We start from the raw sequence: 18,502 nt of genomic DNA, 5'->3' as shown, positions 1-18,502 counted from the left end.
GTTTCTTAGAGCGCCGTTAATTGGATGACACGTATTCTCCTATAATCTAGACCGTTCATCAATATCGAGCGGTCCTCACGAGGTGGTCTATTAGGTTTTAATTAGACCAAATCGGGCCGTTTGATTATCAAACAGAACCGAGTCGAGACCTGATTATTAATCCGTTTAAAAATTCCGCAATTAATTTTGTGGTTAAAAAAGGCAAAAACTGAGCCAAATTTGGAGTCCACCACTTCCACTCTGTCTCAACGCGTAAACCCCTAAGCCCTTTGCTAAAGGTGCAGCAGCAGAAGTTCAGAGATAAGAGAAGCCGCTCGTCGTTGTTGTCTGTTGGATAAGTGTGGTTAGGTAAGTTCGTAGAGAAGAGAAGAAGAGATGGTGAGACTCACTGCTGACTTGATTTGGAAAAGTCCTCATTTTTTCAATGCTATTAAGGAGCGGGAATTGGATCTTCGAGGTGAGTTGCTCAGCTTTCTGCTTCTGTCGAACCCTAAAACACTCTTTTAGGTTTTCTAATTTCCCTTTCCCCTTTTATGGTTGCAGGTAATAAGATCCCTGTAATAGAAAACTTGGGTGCTACTGAGGTATCTCTCTCTCTCTCTCTCTCTCTCTCTCTCTCTGGTTTTCGTCCATAACATTTTTTATATGAGAATACGCTGTTTATTTACACTGCACTCCATCTCGGTTGGTATCTAAATTTCCTCATTTGTCGTCGCCTGAAACAATGCTTATACCTTTTGTCCATTTAGCCTGGCTTGAATCCTTGCAAATTCAAGTTATAGGTAGGGGAAACAAACAAAACCTAGCAAAAGGCAAGATTAATGAAAATAGTCAAATTGGACAAAATTATGCTTGTGTACCATTCATTAAGCAAATATTCTTCTCTTATCAGACTTAGACTACCAATACTCTTCATCCTTTAACTGGATGATAACTATTATGTAGAATATGTGTGTGTGTGTGTGTGTTTTGTTTTTTCTTTTTTAATAACCATGTAAAATAGTTTATAATATCTGCTTTTTCATTATTGTGACTATAATGTACTGCTGTACAATGGCTTATTGATAGGACCAATTTGATACTATCGATTTGTCTGACAATGAGATTGTGAAGCTGGAAAACATGCCATATCTTACTCGGTTGGGCACTTTGCTCATCAATAACAACAGAATAACTCGTATCAATCCCAACATTGGAGGTAAACCTCTTAACACTTTTTAGTATAGCATCTTAAAGTAGGCTATCATGCTGTGTACTTTTGCTTTTCTCGTATTTGATATTAAACTTTAAATATTAAAAGCTTATTTCAGTCTTCTGTTGCTTTATTTTGTAGAGTTCTTGCCAAAATTACACACATTGGTTCTTACAAACAACAGGCTTGTCAATTTGGTGGAGATTGATCCTCTTGCTTCTCTTCCAAAGCTGCAGTTCCTCAGTCTTTTGGATAATAATATCACAAAAAAACCAAACTATAGACTGTACGTGATTCACAAATTGAAATCACTTCGTGTTCTTGACTTCAAGAAAGTGAAAAGCAAGGTGAGATTAGTTGCTTAACCCAAATTTGTGTTTGGCGGTTTTTATGGGCTTGTTCTAATATATATGTGTGTATTACTGTATTTATTAGAATTGCAAGATGGACCTGGAAAGCCTTTCTTCATTATCCAAAAGTACCATTAGCATTTTAATAAACCTTGTTGTTGATTATCATGCAACTGGATGATTTGAAACCCATAGAAATTACATAGTTGTTGAGATAAAGAAATACTCTCAAGGACAAATTTTAAGTTTGCTTCTTGGCTTATGGACCCACTACAATGCAATAGTTCTATGGTGGTATAGGTACAGTCTTTGGTTTGTTATTACAGATTAATGTCATTTTTCAAACACATGCATGATGCTGAAGTCTTTTGGTGATGGTTATTAACCTTGCTTATGCAGTGTGTGAAACATGACTTGTTTTTGACCTGGCTTTGCGCTATGTGCAAGCTTCTTGCTGAACACTTGCTGCACTGCCATGGTCTATTGTTATTCCAGACTTATAAGTACAATTTATTACAGTTATGTTGACTTTACTTTTTTCATACGACTATTTGTGTGTGCGGAATTCTTGGAATAAAGGTTTAGTTGAGTTGAGTTGAGTGATTTGTGTGTGCAGGCGCGCATGCTTTGTGTTTGTACTTTGTTTGACATAGAAAAGCGAGGGCTTTCAACAGAATGCTATTGCATAGTAGTTTTCATCCATGAAGTAAAACTCTTGAATTATTATTTTTTTATATACTCATCTTTTGAATTGCTTGTCAATTTTGTCCATGGATGATAGGAGAGAGTGGAAGCAGGAAATTTGTTTGCGTCCAAAGAAGTTGAAGAGGAGACTAAAAAGGAATCTGCAAAGACATTCACACCAGGTGAGGTTCCAAATGTTATAGATGTTGCAGAGGAGCAGCAGAATCCGAAGGTGGTTGCGCCTACACCTGAGCAAATTATAGCTATAAAGGTACCATGCTAAGTACATCTAAGCACTTGATGATATTAGCGTGCTGAATTTCTGTAAATGTGTTTTTAATGTTGTTTTTGGTGGTTAATTTTCATCATTCATGATGTAATCTATTTTAAAAGATTGGGGAAAAGGTTTCATAATTATGGCGAGCAAAATTCAGCATGTAGATGACATATCTTATCTTAAATTGTAACCTATGGCTACTTCTTGAAAGAGCAATCATGATCTCCTTTGTACAGCAGTGTCAAGAAAGCCAAGGGAATTTTATAACTATCTACCATCTAGTTTGGAGATTTTAATTCTATCTATGAAGCTCATGGTGAGAGAGGTAAAGTACCACAAAATAAGTCCCAACATTGTAAGCCATTGAACCCCAAACACAACATTAAATCCATCCAAAGGAATAATAAAGAAATAAGCAGTAAAGCAAGTATGAGCAACATTAAATTTTAACGCCTTGTAGATGCCATTACTATGAATTTTTTCTCCATTGGCAATCGACACACTCATTTGAGTCTGAGGTTGAGCTTTTACCCCGGTCGTTTCATTGCTTTGAGACTAACAAAATTGTGTGCTACCCGAATCAACCAACACTTGCAAAGGATGGTCATTAATGATGGCCCTTAGTTGCATGGTTCGGCCATTTTGCATGCCCGTAATAGAGTGTAAAGAAATTTCTGATTCACTCAATTCATGCTGTACTTAATCCTCTGTTTTAGGATTTGCCACTTCTAAATAAAATAGCTTTTTGCATTAGTGTCCAATGGAATAGGGTTCATCACAATTGTAGCTTAGAACCTTGGCTTGTCTTTTTACCATCTTTGCTCGGCTAAATCTCTTAACATAAGGAGTAGAGATGCTCCATTACTGGCCCCTGTGGTAGACAATCCACCTGTATTTTTTATTGATAGATTAACTGAGGATGTGTACCTTTGGGTTGTCAAGGCAATAGAAACCCCCTTGCCTTTTCCCATTTGCTCGAACTGTTGCCTTTTTTTCACAAGCTCGTACCAGATTCATATCCATCACTAAGTGTTGGGGATTCTGTCATTCCACATCCATTCGGATGGTCTCTGATAAACCAATAGTGAACAAATCTACCCATTGAGCGAATAGAGGATGCTCTTGCCAATGGCTGAAATTAATGTTGGTATTCCTCCACTATACTAGTTTGTTTCAAAGTCACCAGCTACCCTAATGGATTGCTTCGTAATGGGGGTCTGAACCGTAAGTTGCATGTTACATATTATAGGAGGAGGTATAGGAATAAGGATAGAAAGTGATGTAGAAGAGTATAGTTGTTTCTAGATGTTCTACAAGAGGTTATGAGCAGAAAAAAAAATAGTAGCAGTTACTAAATCTGTTGTAACTGAGATTGTTATAGTGACAGCTAAGAAGTTAGGCAGTTACACCAGCTAGAGCTATAAAATCTCAGCAGTTACTTTGTAATTTTCATCGAAGAACTATCAAGAAATACAATTTCTTTCTCTTTCTCTCCCTATTTCTCTATTCTATTATCTTTCTCTCTTCTATTCTTCTTCTACCCAATTTCTTCTCTGTTGGGGTTTCCAAACCCTAACATTTGGTATCAGAGCCAGATATTTGAGAAACCAGAGAGCTAATTGTTCTTGAGGATTGCAATATGACTAGATCTGCTATGGTCAGTCCGGAGATGTTCAGAATTGCAGAATTGGAAGAACAAATGAAGAATTTGCAAGAAGTGTCACAGAGGACTGTCGAGAAAGTGAACACTCTGCGTGAATCAAATCAGAAGACTGAAAAAGAGTTAGCGGAGGTGAAAAAAATTGCCATGAGCAATCATGTGATTCTGGAAGAGTCGTGAGCTCACATGATTGGCTACCCTAGGGAAAAGAATAGGGAAAGTAGCAGTTATGAGGAAGGGGGAAACAAAGGAGAGAACAGAGTTTCGCAGTCCACACCTGTCCAATCAGTTCATGTGCAAATGCAATCTATTCCGGCATAATTTGTGTCTATGAATCAACCTACTCTCAGGGATAACAGATGGTTGTTGCCAATACCTAATATTCCAGGTATGACTCAATTTCTTCCTAAAATTGAGTTACCTACTTTTGAGGGAAATGACCCTAGGGTTTGGTTGAGAAAATGTGTAAAGTATTTTGAAGTGTATAGGGTGCCTTGTGATCGAAAGGTGGAAATGGCAAGTCTTTTCCTTGTGGGTAGAGCAGATGCTTGGTACCACAATTGGTATAAAGGGAAAAAACATATTGGGAGGAATTCGAGAAAGCTATTTGTAGTAGGTTTGGGTATGCGGGATTGGAGGATATAGTGGAGGAATTCATGAAAATAAGGCAAGAAGGAACTGTGGGTGAATATCAAGATGAGTTTGAAGATCTTAGAATTAAAATGGAGAGATTGATGCCTGATTTAGGGGAATCATATTTCCTCTCTGGCTTTGTGGGTGGTTTAAAAGATGAGATTAGATTCATGGTAAGGATGATGAAACCTGTTTCTTTATCTCAGGCTGTGGATATTGCTAGGTTATAGGAGCAACTATTGGAAAGTAGTAAGAAACCTAAAGGCAGTACCAATTTTTCCAAACCCTTCAAGAATTTTAGCAGTAACCCTATCACTCCTAACCCATGAAAATCTCCAACCCAGTACTCTAAACCATATCAATCTTATCAATACCCTCCAAGACCACCCAATTATGATAAAAATTTCAAATCTAATCCAAGCACTACTGTTAAAACACAACCTACAGGTAGTAATATGTCTTCTAATCAAACAACAGCCTCATCTTCAGCACCCAAAACTGGAAATAATGGTACTGCAGCTCTTAGAAATTTACCCAAACCTTGTTTTAGGTGTGGGGAGAAGTATTTCCTTGGACACCAATGTAAACCTAAGTCCCTAAATGCAATATATGTGAAAGGTAAGGAAGAGGAGTTAGGGGATGAAGAGTGGCATGATGTGAAGGCTGATTGGAATGAAATGGTGACAATGGATGACACAACCTTGTCTGTACATGCTTTGGAAGGGAGTCATGGTGTGGATACAATAAGGATGTTGGGGATCCATAAGAATAGGCAGCTGATGGTATTAATTGATAGTGGTAGCGCCACCAGTTTCCTTGATAAAAGAGTGGCTTTGGACTTGAAATTAAATTTACTGCAGATTCCTTATACAACTGTTACAGTTGCTAATGGTAGAAAATTGAGATGTGAACACATGAGCCAAAATTTTAAATGAAAAATGCGGGAATTGGAGTTTGCATTTGATTTTAGAATTTTGGAGTTAGGGGGATTTGACATGATTCTAGGGGTAGATTGATTGAGAAATCATAATCTTGTTTTGTTTGATTTTGAGACTTCTGAAATTGCTGTTACAAGGCATGGAGGTGCAGTGTCACTGAAAGGAATTGGTGAAGGATCCTTACAGTCTGGATTATGGCAATCTGAAAATATATTTTGCAGAAAAGGAGATAATTTTCAAACTCCTCTATTTTGCATTGTGAGTTCTACCTTGTCTGACACTTGTTTAAATGTTATGTCTTCTAGTCTTGTGAATGACAAAGGGTTGCAACAGTTGTTACATATTTTTGAGGAATCTCACGGATTGCCTCCATTCAAAACTCACAACCATGCCGTTCCCCTTCAACCTACTGCTCAACCAGTCAATATAAGGCCTTACAGGTATCCATATTACCAAAAGGCTGATATTGAAAAGTTAGTAGATGATATGCTTCAATCTTCAATAATTTAGCCAAGCACTAGTCCATACTCTTCTCTTGTTCTTTTAGGCAAAAAGAAGGATGAGACATGGAGGTTTTGTATGGATTACAGGAGACTTAATGAGCAAACTGTGAAAGACAAATTTCCTATCCTCATTATTGAAGACTTGTTGGATGAATTAAATGGGGCTAGCATTTTTTCCAAGATAGATTTGAGGGTTGGTTACCACCAAATCAGGATGTTGCCACAGTACATTCCAAAGACTGCATTTAGAACTCACCATGGGCACTTTGAGTTTAAGGTAATGCCATTTGGGCTCACCAATGCCCCTGCCACATTTCAGGCACTGATGAATCATATCTTTCAACCCTTCTTAAGAAAGTTTGTTTTGGTTTTCTTTGATGACATATTGGTGCATAGCAAGGATATGCAGTCTCATTTACAACATTTAGAAGAAGTTTTTAAAGTTTTACAACAGCAGCAACTTTATGCCAAAAGATCTAAATGTTTCTTTGGGGAGACTGAAGTAGAGTATCTTAGGCATATTATTTCAGCACAGGGTGTAGCTACTGATCCCAAAAAGGTTGCTGCCATGGTTAATTGGCTAGTTCCAAATTCAGTAAAAGACCTTAGGAGTTTCCTTGGCTTGACAGGATACTATAGGAAGTTTGTTAAACACTATGGTATAATATACAAGCCTTTAACTGACCTTTTGAAGAAAGATAATTTCCAGTGGGGTGAGGTAGCCCAGTAGGCTTTTGATACACTGAGGAAGCTCATGTCTGAGGCACCAGTCCTTGCCTTACCAGACTTTACTAAACTATTTATTATTGAGACAGATGCCAGCAATTGGGGCATGGGAGCTGTTCTCCAACAGCAAGGGCATCCAATAGCTTATATATCTAAGGCATTTGGCCCTAGAAGTCAAGCCTTACCAGTTTATGAGAAGGAACTTTTGGCCATTAATTTTGCTGTTGGGAAGTGGAGACATTACCTTGAGCAAGGTCAATTTTTCATTGAAATTGACCACGAGAGCATTAAGTACCTTTTGGAGCAAAGGTTGCATACTAATTTACAACAAAGGGCTATTTCTAAGTTGCTAGGTTTGGACTATAAAATTTTGTATCGGAAGGGCATTGAGAATAAGGTTGTAGATGCATTATCAAGGAGGCTCGAGGATGAGCATTCAAGCCATTTTTGTACTGTTATGCATTCAGTGGATACAAAATGTGGTGCAGATTTATGATGGAGATGAGAAGTTTAGTGGATTGATTCAGCAGCTTTCTTTGGATAGTAATGCTATTCTTGGTTATCAATTGAAAAGTGGAATTCTGTATTACAAAGATAGAATTTTTGTGGGTTCTTCTACTGCTTTAAAAGTTGTTTTATTGTAGTCATATCATAGCTCTCCTATGGGAGGTCATTCAGGTGTTCATGCCACCAATATGAAGCTCAAAAGATATTTTTTCTAGCCTGGAATGTTGCAAGATGTGATGAAATGGGTGAGGGAATGTGAGACTTGTGCAAGGTGTAAAGCAAAACACTGTGCTTACCCAGGGTTGTTGCAGCCATTAGCCATCCCTTCTCAAGCATGGTAGCAAATTTCAATGGATTTTATTGAGGGACTTCCCAAATCAAAGGGCAAGGATGTCATTTTAGTTTTAGTGTGTAGATTTACCAAATTTGCACACTTCTTGCCTTTAGCTCATCCTTATTCTGCTGCAACAGTAGCTCATCTTTTCTTGGATAATATTTTCAAGTTACATGGAGTTCCTCAAATTATTGTTTCAGATAGGTACAAAATTTTTACTAGTAATTTTTGGCAAGAATTATTCAAGAAAATGGGTGTGAAGCTTGCTTTTAGTTCTGCTTGTCATCCTCAGTCCGACGGGCAAACTGAGAGGGTGAATCAATGCTTAGAAGGATATTTGAGGTGCATGGTTCATTTACAGCCATCTACTTGGGCTAATTGATTATCATTAGCAGAATGGTGGTATAATACCTCCTTCCATAGTGCAATTAAGATGTCCCTATTTGAGGCACTTTAGGGTTATGTTCCACCACTTTTTCCTTATGGAATTACTGAAGAATCATCTGTGGCAGCCGTAAACCAATTTCTTCAAAACAGGCAGCACCTCAACCATCTTCTTATGGAGAATTTGCAGATGGCTCAGAATAGAATGAGACAACAGGTTGACAAGAATCGAACAGAGAGAGAATTTGCAGTAGGGGATTGGGTTTATTTGAAGCTTCAGCCTTATAGGCAAGCTTCAGTGGCTGTAAGACAATCTCTTAAGCTATCTGCTCGGTATTATGGTCCTTTTGAAATATTAGCAAAGGCGGGACAGGTAGCTTATAAGTTGGCCTTACCTGCATCTTCATCCATCCATCCTATCTTCCATGTTTCCATGCTCAAAAAGAAATTGGGAGATGGTGTTACGCCTATTAGAGAACTGCCTCTGTACCATGAAGATCAGTCAATTGTTGCTCCTGAGGAGGTGTTGCAAACCAGAGTTATTTTGAGAGGTGATCAACGGGTTGAGCAAGGCCTCATTAAATGGGTTAATCTTCCACTTGAGGATGCTACTTGGGAAGATAAAAGTTTCATTACTGCTCAATTTTCAGATTGTTCACTTTCTTGGGGACAAGAAAGTGCTGAAGAAGGGGGTATTGTTACATATTATAGGAGGTATAGGAATAAGGATAGAAAGTGATATAGAAGAGTATAGTTGTTTCTAGATATTCTACAGAGGTTATGAGCGGGAAAAAAAACAATAGCAGTTACTAAATCTGTTGTAACTGAGATTGTTATAGTGACATCTAAGGAGTTAGGCAGTTACACCAGCTAGAGCTATAAAATCTCAACAGTTACCTTGTAATTTTCATCGAAGAACTATCAAGAAATATAATTTCTTTCTCTCTCTCCCTATTTCGCTATTCTATTATCTTTCTCTCTTCTATTCTTCTTCTACCCAATTTCTTCTCTGTTAGGGTTTCCAAACCCTAACATTGCAGTAGTTTTTGAAAGTACTCCATGTTAATCTTGCTTCTTCCTGCTCCAATTTATAGAACCAAATTTGTGCTTCTCCTAACATGTGAAATGCTGCAAGCCCAACCTTGTCTGCCTCCATTTTTCTCTAATTATTAAAGAATTGCTCACACCTGTTTAGCCACCTCAGCAGGTCCTCAAATCCATCAAACGAGGGGAAGTCCAATTGGTATATCAAGAAACTATAGCTATTCCCTAATGCCCTTCGATTTTGTCATTTGTGTATTAATGGTTGTTTCCATGATGGCTACTTTCAGTTCTTTCTACCCCTCTTGGACTGCCTCTCTCGAGTTTCTGAAAAATTCTAAGTTGTTGGCATAAGTTTGCAATTTGGGACTCAACATGGTTGTGTGATTCTTGCATCTTTCGGACGCAACAGTTTGTTTCTTGCGTGAAATTTTCAACTCTTATCTTGCCAATTTGAATCTTCCATGATGCTTGGCTGTGATACCAAGTTGTTAAGGTTCTTCACATAGGATCGGGTCACAGGTCTGTTAAGGTCCTTCATGTAGGTTATTGGCTCTGATACCAAGTTGTTAAGGTCCTTCACGTCGTCCTATTGTGACTACAGTGAACTCAATGGAGAAAGCTCACAACCTTAGACTTGTTAGAGAGTCTCAGATCTTATAAAAGTTTGAAATAAGCTGCTTGATTTTTTATTGCATTCAAATGCTCCTTAAATAGAGATTACATCAGCCTGTTACAACCTCTAAAATAGGAATCATAAAATCAAGATTTTTATTAGAATGAGAATACTGCTTAAATAAAGCTTCCTAAATAGTGATCTACTAAATTAAGAGAGATGCTACAAATCTTCTATTATCCCTTGAAATCTTTTAATTGCCAAATCAATCATTGTCTTCTTTTTTGCCACTATCATTGGCATTTCCTAGCTGCTGCCCGCGTTTTACAAGGTCTGGCTCACGAAAGCATCCCTAACAATGGACATTCTAGGCATGGTTTCAAATTGTGGCCTTGGTTGCGGGTAACGGAAACAAGCTTATAACGGTTGTAACATAAAGGTAATGGCTTGGCGCTATGTGAATTTTTTTGAAAAATTTACAAAGTTCGTAGAATGACTATTGGTAGATACAAGTAAAATTAAGATATGCAATTATATAGTAAGTACAAATACATCAAATAAAGACATTAAATGGCAGATACAAGAGAAAGGCCATTAAAACACTGTGCACATGTGAAAAAATAGAGAGGAATCATCAAAGTAATGGCCATTACCGTTATGTTAATGGCCGTTACACTTGCAAGTACCTGTTTGCCTATAAATAACGGCCTCACGCGTAATGGCCCCCCCTTCAAAACCTGTGAATAACGGCCATTATATTACGTAACAGCCGTTATTTGAAACCATGATTCTAGGCAATGCTCCTAAGGTGGTTAAGTAATCATGCCTGTGAGGGACAATAATTACACCCCCTTGAAGAACATAAATAGCTGCTGAAAAATCAATTTATTCTTTTTCTGGATAAAATAGATCAAGTATCTTTCTATGTAGCCTTCTAGAGCCTTTTCGAATTTGGACATCTAGATATGACAATCAAATTTCACTTCACATTTTTACAAGTTTCTTAGTAGTCCTTAATATGTAATCTATATTTAGGTTTTGGTCTTTTAGAATCTTTCAGATTGGTGTAAGTTTGATTATGTGGGAAATATTATCTCTGGCTTTTAGTCTTTTATATTGAAAAGGCAATTGAATGGAGTTTTAGAACATTCTAGTCTTTCTCAAAAGAGGTGTGCCTTTTGCAACAAGTTCATAACTTTGGTTAGGATTATAAATTTAGTATGACAAACTGATACTGTATATATGACAAGGGTTCCCTTAGGTGTTCACTCAACAGGGAAAAGTGGTGCTGTTATTTTCATAGGGGCGGGTGCTTTTTCTATTTTCCACTATTCATATCATGCAATTTCATGCATTACTCCTGGAACATTTATTGCAACTATATCATTCTCAGAATAATATATTTTTTTCATATTATGTACCACTATACAAACAATAGATTTGGAATGACTAGATTTTTTTTGGAATGCTTACATATTTTAGTAAATCAATTAGTCCCAATTTTCTACCCTTGTTTCTTGTCAAATACCCTCTTTTTTTGGGAGTGTGTGTGTGTGTGTGTGTGTTGGGGGATGGGGGTATTGTTCTTTAGACCTAATGCTTAATATTGTGATTCACCACCTCCTTTTGCCACTGGCATGTGTTGATTAGATTCAGAGTATATTCTGTTTCATTTGGTTGTGTGGTCATTATGCAGGCTGCTATTGTGAATTCCCAAACTCTTGAAGAGGTTGCCAGACTTGAAAAGGTAGTTGCTTTTTGCTTAATTGGATGGGTATCTTGGAATTTCTGAGTTGGATATGAATTTTTGTAATGTTTTCATGTCTATGCATGACACAAACATAACATTTCCAAATGGATTTTGAATGACAGGCATTGAGTTCAGGTCAGGTTCCTACAGATCTGAAGATTTTGGATAATGATACTGGGTCCAAACTTGCCAAAGAAAAGGATGACAAAATGGCCATTGATAGTTACAATGAGACTGATGCTGAACCAGGGAGTCTAGAGGAGCAGAAGGATGAAGAACCTGCACCTATGGAACAGGTATCATTCTATCTATTACGCAGGTTTAGAACTATTCTTTATATCTTGTTAGTATTACTCTCCTTTTTCTCTGTGTTCTCTGTAATTTTCTGCAGAGGTGTGGATTTAAATAATGTGATGGCCATTAAATGATAAATTTTTGGGGTCTCGATTACCCTTTATCCCTTGTAAGCACAAACTTTTCTTGCTTTATTTTTGGGGTCTCGATTACCCTTTATCCCTTGTAAGCACAAACTTTTCTTGCTTTTTTTTTCTTAGGTAAAGGCAACAGTCGTTATGTAAATTAGTGCCCCTTCTTTAGCAAGCAGACAATTCTTGCATGAACTCAGCCTTGTTCTTGACGTATAAAAATACCAAGGTTGAGAATTCTCACACCACCAGATTTTTAAGAAGATGGGTCCATGTTCACCCATATTTCTTTCGTAGAATTTCATGGGTGAATTGTGCCTCACACTTCAGAACACCTGACAAAAATTGTTAATCTATAATTTCTGGCTAATGCTAGATCACATTTTCCCTCATCTACTCTAGTCCAAGATAAAGAGGGTGGCTTTGGTGTAATGGTAAAGTTACTCTATTTGTGACTTGGAGGTCATAGTTTCAAGCCACAGAAATAGCCTATTTGCAAAACAGGTTTAATCAACCTTCCCCATAGCCCACAACTGTGGGATGTTTTGTGCACTGGGTCACCCTTTATACTAGTCCAATATATTTAAGAGCAGGGGAAGGTCAAACACTAGCACAAGTTTAGGTTCCTAGGTTAATTTTTAATACTGAATCACTGCTATAAAAATTTTGAGGATAACAATAGAAGTCATACAGAAAACAGATTCTGTGCTCTCCTACTTCCATTTGAAAGACAAAAAGGCCATGAATAAGGTGCTTTCTAATTATCATCCTCATTATCGGGATCGTCAATCTAGATAAGCTTTATGCTTTGGTTGGATTCCACTGGTAGCAAAAATCTTGCTTATTTTCTTGGGGGTTGTCATGTTTGGGTGTTTCTCTTGAATGGATTAGGGGCAGGGTTAGGTGTCAGTGGATATATTTATCACTTCAATTCCATAGCTGGTCAATCCTGTTGATTTATCATCACTTGTAGTTCCTTTCCAACTCTACATTGATTTCTTTGTTCTGATTTTGTTTGGGGCAAATCTATCTGATGTAGAACCAGGAGAATAAAGGGGAGTAATGGGGTGGGAAGTAAATTCTCAATTGGTAGAGACACATTCTCTAGAGAAATAAATTCTCAAATAAAGAAGAGATAATTTCTCAAATTTTATCAATTGTCAATAATGATATGATAATAAACTCTAGTAAGATAAATAGATATATGTATTTATGGTTTATCAACTACTATTAGTAACTAATTAGGAATACTAAACCAAAACAAATTAGGAAATAATAAAAAATTCAAACTAGGAGAATGGTAAATCTCATATTCCCGTGGATCTTGACACAAGTTCAGGCTATTGGTGCATCAGACATGGTTTCTGGACTTCTGGCAGCTGGCGAAGCTCTAGGGAGGTCCACACACCAGATTCTACTCGTTTCCGATTGGGTCAAAATCTAATCCAATCAGATTTCTGCTTCTAGGTAATGTCAGGCGACTGGACAGGCATGATTGAGTTGCCCAGAGGTTGCTAGTGATCTAGTGGTGGTGACAAGGTTCAGAAAGTTGTGGGCTTGTGGTGGCAGCAAGGAAGCTTGTTGCGAGATGGGAAGAAAAATAAAGGCTTTGTTGCGATAAAGTGCTCAGCAGAAAAGAAACAAGAGGGACATGCTTGCAAGGGACAATGGGTTTGCAGGGGCAAGTTTTTTTTTTTTTCTTTTCTTTTTTTAAAACTAAGGTAAGGAAAATTTTGCAGGAAGTAGGTGGGTTCTGATATCAAATTGATGTAGAACCAGGAGAATAAATGGAATAATAGGGTGAGAAACACATCCTCTAGAGAAACAAATTCTCAAATTTTATTAAGTGTCAACCATAATATCATAATAAACTGTGTCTCATAAGAGAATAGATGTAGGTACTTATAGTTTATCAACAAGTCCTATTAGTAACTAATTAGGAATGTAAAACCAAGACGAATTAGGAATACTAAACAAACTCTATTAAAATAGTAATCCTAGTACTCCTTGATAATAATAATAGAATTTCTAAACATAAGAACTCTAAACTTCTTGATTTTACTATGAAAATTAAATCAAAATAATTCCTAAATTCAATCTTCTTTGACTGCATCACTATCCTTCACAAGGTTGTATGGATTTATGCAGTTTGATAACCCTTTTAATCTGGTATGGGAATTCTAAATTTTTTATGTGATCATCTGATGGGTTCACACTGATACTAGTCCTGTTTGTGAACTTTGCATTTGATCAGTATAGAAGCTACTGTTTTGTTTATATGAATGCTCAATGCTCTATTTACCTTTTAATTTTTGGCTATGGATTGTGCTATTAACGCAATTTCCTTTTCTTTTTTCAGGAATAGAGAGGGTATTTTCTAAATGCAGCCCACAGGATATTTTCCCCGTTGGCATTTCTTGATGGAGTTGTGGATTAATTTAAGATTTTGCATCTTTCTTACTAGGGATCTTCTGCCGTGCAACTTTCCTTGATCTTCTCTCTTTTTTTCTTCCTTTCTCGGTTGGCTTTCTGTTGCAGATGTACCATGTTTACCCGACCTTGTGGGATGTAGACAGGTTAATCTTGTCTTTTCGTACTTCAGGACACTGTCAATTCTCCTTAGCCGTTTGGGAATGAATTTACTAATAGATTAACCCTGCATTGCTAATATAAACAAGTTATCTGGTAAAATAGAATTTTGATATTAAGTAGTTATTGGAATCTTTTGAGGCTAAGGATAAAAATCTGAATGCACAAAAGGAAAAAAAAAAAAAAAAGTTGAATTTTTTTTGTTTTACATATTTTTAGCATTTGAACTCAATAAAATAAATTAATGGAAAATATATTTTGTCAAAAAGAAAATTAAGTCATTTTTTAAATTTTAATAATTTTAGTAAAACATAAAAATAGTTGTACATGCATACTATAAATATTAAAAAATGAAAATATAAATATAAAAAATTCATGAAAATATATAAACATAGCCTGAAAACTAGGAAATTTGGCAGTGCATTGAGAAAAATTATAAGATGTTCTCGGTGCATAAGTTTATAATATGTTATATATTCATAAAAATTTAATTATCTCATAAATTATGCAATATGAACTCTATCTCATTGTGAGAGGAGTATGTACTTTTGGCGCAGCTAATAACATCTTGTTTGACCCTGTAAAATTGAGTTATGATTCCTAGTAAGATTTCTTAAGTTTTTAAAACTATTTAATGCATGTTATTTGTTTGGTTTCATTATTTCAATAACTAAATTTCGTTGATCTGTCTAAATTTTATAACAAGTTGGAAAAAGTTCAATACCGTTTTCGAAATAATAATTTCATTAAAGACAAAATAATAAGGATAAATGGCTAAAAAAACTCTAGCCTTTGTTCATTTTTACAATTTTGCTCTATTCTTTTTTTTTTTCTAATAATTTCACCTTAACCTTTGACACTCAATTTAATTCTAACCCATTATCAAACTTAATACTAACACCAGTAATCATGTCTAATAAGCATTATAATATTTAATTAAACATTAACTCTATCCCTAAGTTACCCTAATAATCTCTAAATTGAAAAGAAAACTTAGAATCCCTAAACCCAAAATCGTTTTTGTTCCTTTGGCTCATTCTTCCATGTGCAAGAACAAACAGAAGAAAAATGAGCTAAAGGAGCAGAATCAATTTTGAGTTATGAATTATGAGTTTTCTTTTTAATTTAAAGATTATTATGATAACTTAAGGATAGAGTTAGTAGTTAATAATTGTTATGGCAGAGCCATAACCTATAGGGAAAAAGAAGAAGAAAGAGAAGAAGATGAGGGAAGAGTGGAGATAGAAGAAGAGAAAAAGAATTAGAGTAGGAAGAAGAATTCTATTATTCTATTCAATTGATGATTATACATATTCAATATCTATACATTTGTACATCTTATGTGCTACTCATTCTCTGTTATAACCAATTCAACTAACAGCTCATCTTATGTGTCTACATCACAACATTACCCTCCCATCAAGCTCATTCCTGTCCTTATGAATGAAGTTTGGAAATCGTAACATCATAAAATCTTTATCCTCCCATGTAGCATCATCAACAGACAAATTACCAATGAACTAATACTAGCTCTATTGACCTGACATGCTTTACAAGTCTTCACATAACTCTTTAGCAACTGGTTATCTTTTTTTTTTTTTTTTCTTTGCTACAGTTCAGTATATGTACAAGTGCATGCTGCAATCTTTTCTTTTGCCTTCTCCATATCTCAAATTCCAATTCTTTGAGAATGATTGCAAATGTTGAATGCCATTTCAATACAAAACTCTCACAAATAATCACAAAAGTATTTTCTTTTTCTTCCTCAATATTTTCCTCATCAACAAGCAAAAATTTTTGCTTCAAGCTTTGTATGTTGAAACTGACATTTTTACGAACAGCTTGAAGCCACCCTTTCTCCATTGACTGAGAATCACAACCACCATCAATTTGTTTCTTTTCTTTATCACTTTCGTGAACATGAGATGTGACACCCCTTACCCGACTACAGTGTAGCCGAGCAAGTTATGCCACTCAGTGTGCCGAGCACTCTATTTTATCTTAATTCATTTTTATTCTTCCTTTTGAATATAACTTGTGAAATATAATTTATTTAAGCCATTTATCAAAAGTATTATTTATTTAAGGTTCCGAAAATTTTAAAGAAGATCCGGCAGAGTACCGGCTAAAAATGGAGAAAACAGTTCTTCGGAACCTGTGAAAAACACTTCCAATATTCATATATTCGTATTCAATTACTCTCAAACTCCAATAATCATCATCTCAACATTTGTCAACCATTCATTTCTCAATTTCAATTCTCAATCATTCATCTCGTTTGATAGTCATGTACCAATCACAGATCAATATTCACTTTTCCATTTAGAAACACAAATTTGCATTATTTACATGAAAATCAAAATATGTTACATAGATCCAAATACATATGAGAAGATAAAAATTTAGTTACAAAATATCAAAATGACACCTAGTGTCCTACCAATGCACTGCAGGTGACGAGGTGACACGGACACTATGCAGACTGTGAACGGCCTTACCCAATCTGTGGTCTACTGGGCCCTCTGTCCAAATTTTCAGTACCTACGCGTTGCAAAAGCGACGCGCTAAGCATAAAGCTTAGTGGTGCAAATAATACAAGAAAATATAATATGCAAATAAAAATAATAATTTCCTTGCTATTGTGTTCATAAGAAATGAATAATTACTAACTTATTGTTTAGTCGAGGGCTAATCATGTTTTATGATATTAACTTCTTCATGCATTTCGTTAATTATTTTCTTCATGATCTTGAGCTTCTTTGTATTTTTGTAATCATTCCTGATTCTTAATTTTCGTATTTTCTTTAATAATCAGTTCAATCACAGTTATACTTCTCCATGCCCAAGTAACCTATCTTTGGGACTAGGATGGATAACGGTCGTTGGCACCGACGCGGTGCCTCGGGCGTCATACCATGGGACCTTGAACGCCAACCACGTATCACGATCGGTATGGCTAAAAAAGCCATGATATCATATAATCGGACATAAAAGCCATGAATACGGGCATAAAAGCCATGAATACTGGCATAAAGCCTTTCGCAATACTGCTAACACAATACCCTATTGGCATGCCAATCTATCCAAACCAATCACATTAGGCCTACTAGGGCATTTTGCACTTTTAAGTTTCACAATTTTTAGACTTGGTTGTATTTTATTTCTAAAATTTTTACTAAATTTTTCTTATTAATATTTGAGTTAATTATGGTCCCTCACTTTAGTTTAAATATTTTTTTTCCAGAAGTTCTAGTATGTCGGACCGACAGGTCAAGACGATAGACTTCTTGAATTGCTACCGGCAGGATATTACATGAGAAGACCCTAACACTATAGAATCACTCAATTATTTTGGCAGAATTGGAAGTCAAGAAAATATCCTTACCCTCTTGAGTTCCCAATGGCAAATTGCTTGTAGGTTCAGTACTTTGCATCACATCAATTTGGTCAAGAGAATCTGAAACCTTTCTTCAAAATCAAAATTTGGAATAAGCTCTAACAATTGTACCGATTCTATTGCAATTTCCCTCAAGAAATCGAAAACTCCCTCCATGTTTTGCTCATCAAAAGTTGTGCAACTCACAATTCTTAAAGAAATGTCTTTAATTCTCCCACAAGCCCTCCATGTTTCATTAAGTCTTCTTGAATCATCCAAACCTTCAACAAATTTCCTTCATAAGAATTAGACAATTACATTTTAAAGAACATAACACCTCTTCGAGACTTTGAAATTTGGGGTTTTCTGCCATAAATTTCTACAATTTGAGTGGTGATAAAAGCTAGATTTGTGTTAAAGAAAAATGGAAAGAACAATGAAATTTAATGGACAAAAGGAATTGAAAATAGTGGGAAGATATCGAAATTCACAAGAATCAAGATTAGAGTGTTTGTAC

The 18,502-nt window shown here is 36.0% G+C and overlaps 1 protein-coding gene across 1 annotated transcript; it reads left to right on the top strand.

Moving 5' to 3' along the window:
• The first annotated feature begins 22 nt into the window (after window positions 1-22).
• Window positions 23-14,681, top strand: LOC110664476 (U2 small nuclear ribonucleoprotein A'). Its single transcript, XM_021824188.2, has 8 exons — window positions 23-457; window positions 544-584; window positions 1,069-1,198; window positions 1,334-1,539; window positions 2,324-2,497; window positions 11,542-11,592; window positions 11,718-11,891; window positions 14,380-14,681. Exons 1-8 carry the CDS (start codon window positions 376-378, stop codon window positions 14,383-14,385), a joined length of 864 nt encoding a protein of 287 aa, XP_021679880.2. The 5' UTR covers window positions 23-375; the 3' UTR covers window positions 14,386-14,681.
• Window positions 14,682-18,502: the final 3,821 nt, after the last annotated feature.

The sequence above is a fragment of the Hevea brasiliensis genome, chromosome 5 (genome assembly GCF_030052815.1).
Source record: "Hevea brasiliensis isolate MT/VB/25A 57/8 chromosome 5, ASM3005281v1, whole genome shotgun sequence".
Classification (NCBI taxonomy): domain Eukaryota; kingdom Viridiplantae; phylum Streptophyta; class Magnoliopsida; order Malpighiales; family Euphorbiaceae; genus Hevea; species Hevea brasiliensis.
The sequence above is the reverse complement of the archived record's forward strand: the minus strand, read 5'-3'. Positions and strand labels throughout refer to the sequence as shown.